Source organism: Tachysurus vachellii, chromosome 18, assembly GCF_030014155.1.
Source record: "Tachysurus vachellii isolate PV-2020 chromosome 18, HZAU_Pvac_v1, whole genome shotgun sequence".
Taxonomy (NCBI): Eukaryota; Metazoa; Chordata; class Actinopteri; order Siluriformes; family Bagridae; genus Tachysurus; species Tachysurus vachellii.
Genome location: NC_083477.1, coordinates 322501 through 325000, shown reverse-complemented (window position 1 = coordinate 325000; position 2500 = coordinate 322501). Strand labels below are relative to the sequence as shown.

At 43.1% G+C, this 2500-nt stretch overlaps 1 protein-coding gene across 1 annotated transcript in view; it reads right to left on the bottom strand.

The window, feature by feature from the left end:
* Window positions 1-2500, bottom strand: part of trpm4a (transient receptor potential cation channel, subfamily M, member 4a) — a 35504-nt gene that overhangs the window by 19772 nt on the left and 13232 nt on the right. The window contains exons 5-7 of the mRNA XM_060892303.1: window positions 2434-2500; window positions 2012-2189; window positions 164-228 (exon numbers count right to left, since the gene is read on the bottom strand). The exon at window positions 2434-2500 is cut by the window's right edge and continues 97 nt beyond it. Coding sequence (XP_060748286.1) covers window positions 164-228; window positions 2012-2189; window positions 2434-2500 — 310 coding nt within the window. The remainder of the gene's footprint in view (window positions 1-163; window positions 229-2011; window positions 2190-2433) is intronic.

The window sequence follows — 2500 nt, the reverse complement described above, 5'->3', positions numbered from 1 at the left end:
TCTACATCAAACAGATCTCCAGTCTTATCTCCAGATGATTAATAATCTCCCGTATCATCCATTCTCTTCAGCACCGTTTACACGTCTAACTTAAAGCATGGTAGATAAACAGCAATAACACATAATAACACTTAATAACACATAATAACACTTAATAACACACCTTCAGTATAGACGCATCCCCAGATATCAGCACACACAACACAGGGATCTCGATACTGCCGCTGCCTGAGGAGGAGGAGGAGGAGGAGGAGGAGGAGGAGGAGAGCAGGGTCAGGGCAGACATCAACAGTCTTCTCTTTACCTCAAATGTGTGTTTCATTTGATCAGATATACACATTCAGTGCTAAAGTGGAGGTTGTACGGTGCCTTGCAAAAGTATTCACACCCACTGAACCTTTCCACATTTTGACACGTTACAACCACAAACAAAAATGTATTTATTAGGATTTTATGTGATAGACCGACACAAAGTGGTACATAATTGTGAAGTGGAAGGAAAATGTTAAATGGTGTCCAAATTTGTTTTACAAATAAATATCTGATAATTGTGGTGTACATTTGTGTTCAGCTCCACTGAGTCAATACTTTATAGAAACGTCTTTCACTGCAGTTACAGCTGCAGGACTTTTGGGGTTTGTCAAGCTCAGTCAGATCAGATGGAGATCGTCTGTGAACAGCGATTTGTCTCACCACAGATTCTCAACTGGATTTAGGTCTGGACTTTGACTGAGTCGCTCTAACACATGAATAAGCTTTGATCTAAACCACTCCATTGTAACTCTGACTGTATGTTTAGGGTCATTGTCTTTGGAAGGTGAAGCTCCGCCCCAGTCTCAAGTCTTTTACAGACTCTAACAGGTTTTCATCTAAGATTGTCCTGTATTTGTCTCCATCCATCTTCCCATCGACTCTGACCAGCTTCCCTGCTGAAGAAAAGCATCCCCACAACATGATGCTGCCACCACCATGTTTCACGGTGAACACGGTGTGTTCAGGTTGATGTGCAGTGTTGGGTTTCCACCACATAACCTTTTGAATTTTGGTCTCATCTGACCAGAGCACCTTCTCCCACATGCTCGCTGCCCCCTGGGGGATGAATATAAATGGACACTACACTCATATTTATTCGTAAAAAATATTTGGACACTGTTTATTATTTTCATTCCACTTCACAATTATGTGCCACTTTCTTTCGGTCTATTTCATAAAATACATTTGTCTTTGTAACGTGTCAAAATTCGAGTGCAGTGGGTGTGAATACTTTTGCAAGGCACCGTGTGTATATATATAATGTTAACTCAATAAAACACACTCATGCTCTGTGAGCCTAATGAAAGTCTGATCGTACTGTAAATGGTGACCTGATCTTTACTTTATTAGTAGAACTTTGTGAACCAAACATCACACACATTCCTCACACATCCTCTATGAGTAAGAGACCAGACGGACGGACAAAGGAGGAACATGTGCAGTCGGATCTCCGGAGGTTCCTCCCTTCCTCTTCATCTCTTTTTAAATCTCATGTTTATATTTTAAATGAAAGAATTAGAGGAAGTCAGTATTTAGCTGTGTGTTGCTGGCGCTCTGAACAGGAGACACTGATTACATCAGTATGAGTCTGTTTCAATCTGGAGCTTTATCAGTGCTGCCGTCTGTGTCCTTTACACGTCTGCTGTTTCACCCGATGTTCAGACTCAGCTCTCTGAACACAATAAACCATCTCAGCTGTGGAGTGAGAAAGTAAGCGCACCCCTGTCTGATCTCTTCCTGTCAATCACACATGGTCTGATGTAAACATCTGACAGTAAATTCAACATGTTTCAGGTCAAAAAGCAGCTGAACCTTCAATGTACTGAACTCCAACTCAAGTCTTCTCCATTCTCACTCATCACCACCTAGAACCACCAATCACCATCACTTCTTCACACACACACAGACACACACACTCTCGCTCTCTCACACACACACATTCACACACACACACACACACACACACACTCTCTCTCACCCCATATCCCGGTGCGCTGATGGGAGATGAATTTCTCCAGGTTGGTGATGAAACCCCTCTCTCCTCCTCGGTGGCCGGTGCTTCCATCATCCACCAGGAGGAAAGCCTGATAATTACTGTCCAGGAAACACGAGTCCTGAGACGTGTTCTGAACATAATATCTGGCTGGGAAGCTGCCCTGTGAGAGCACAAGTCAGTTAGCATGTTACAGAGGTTTAAACGTGTGTGTGTGTGTGTGTGTGTGAGTGTGTGTGTGTGTGTGTGTTGTCATTGAGTCATGAGTCAGTATGACATAATCCTGCTCTGTTCTTATGAATGGATACTAAAGTTAAAAGACACCACAAACACATTTCAGTGTAATGAACGAGTGTGTGTGGGATTGAGCTCAGACTATTCTCAGGTGTGTTCAAACATTTCTGCACCTCTGCATTGACAAGTTGTTGCCGGTTGTTCACCAGACCCCACGGGGCCACGCCCAGAGCTACCAAT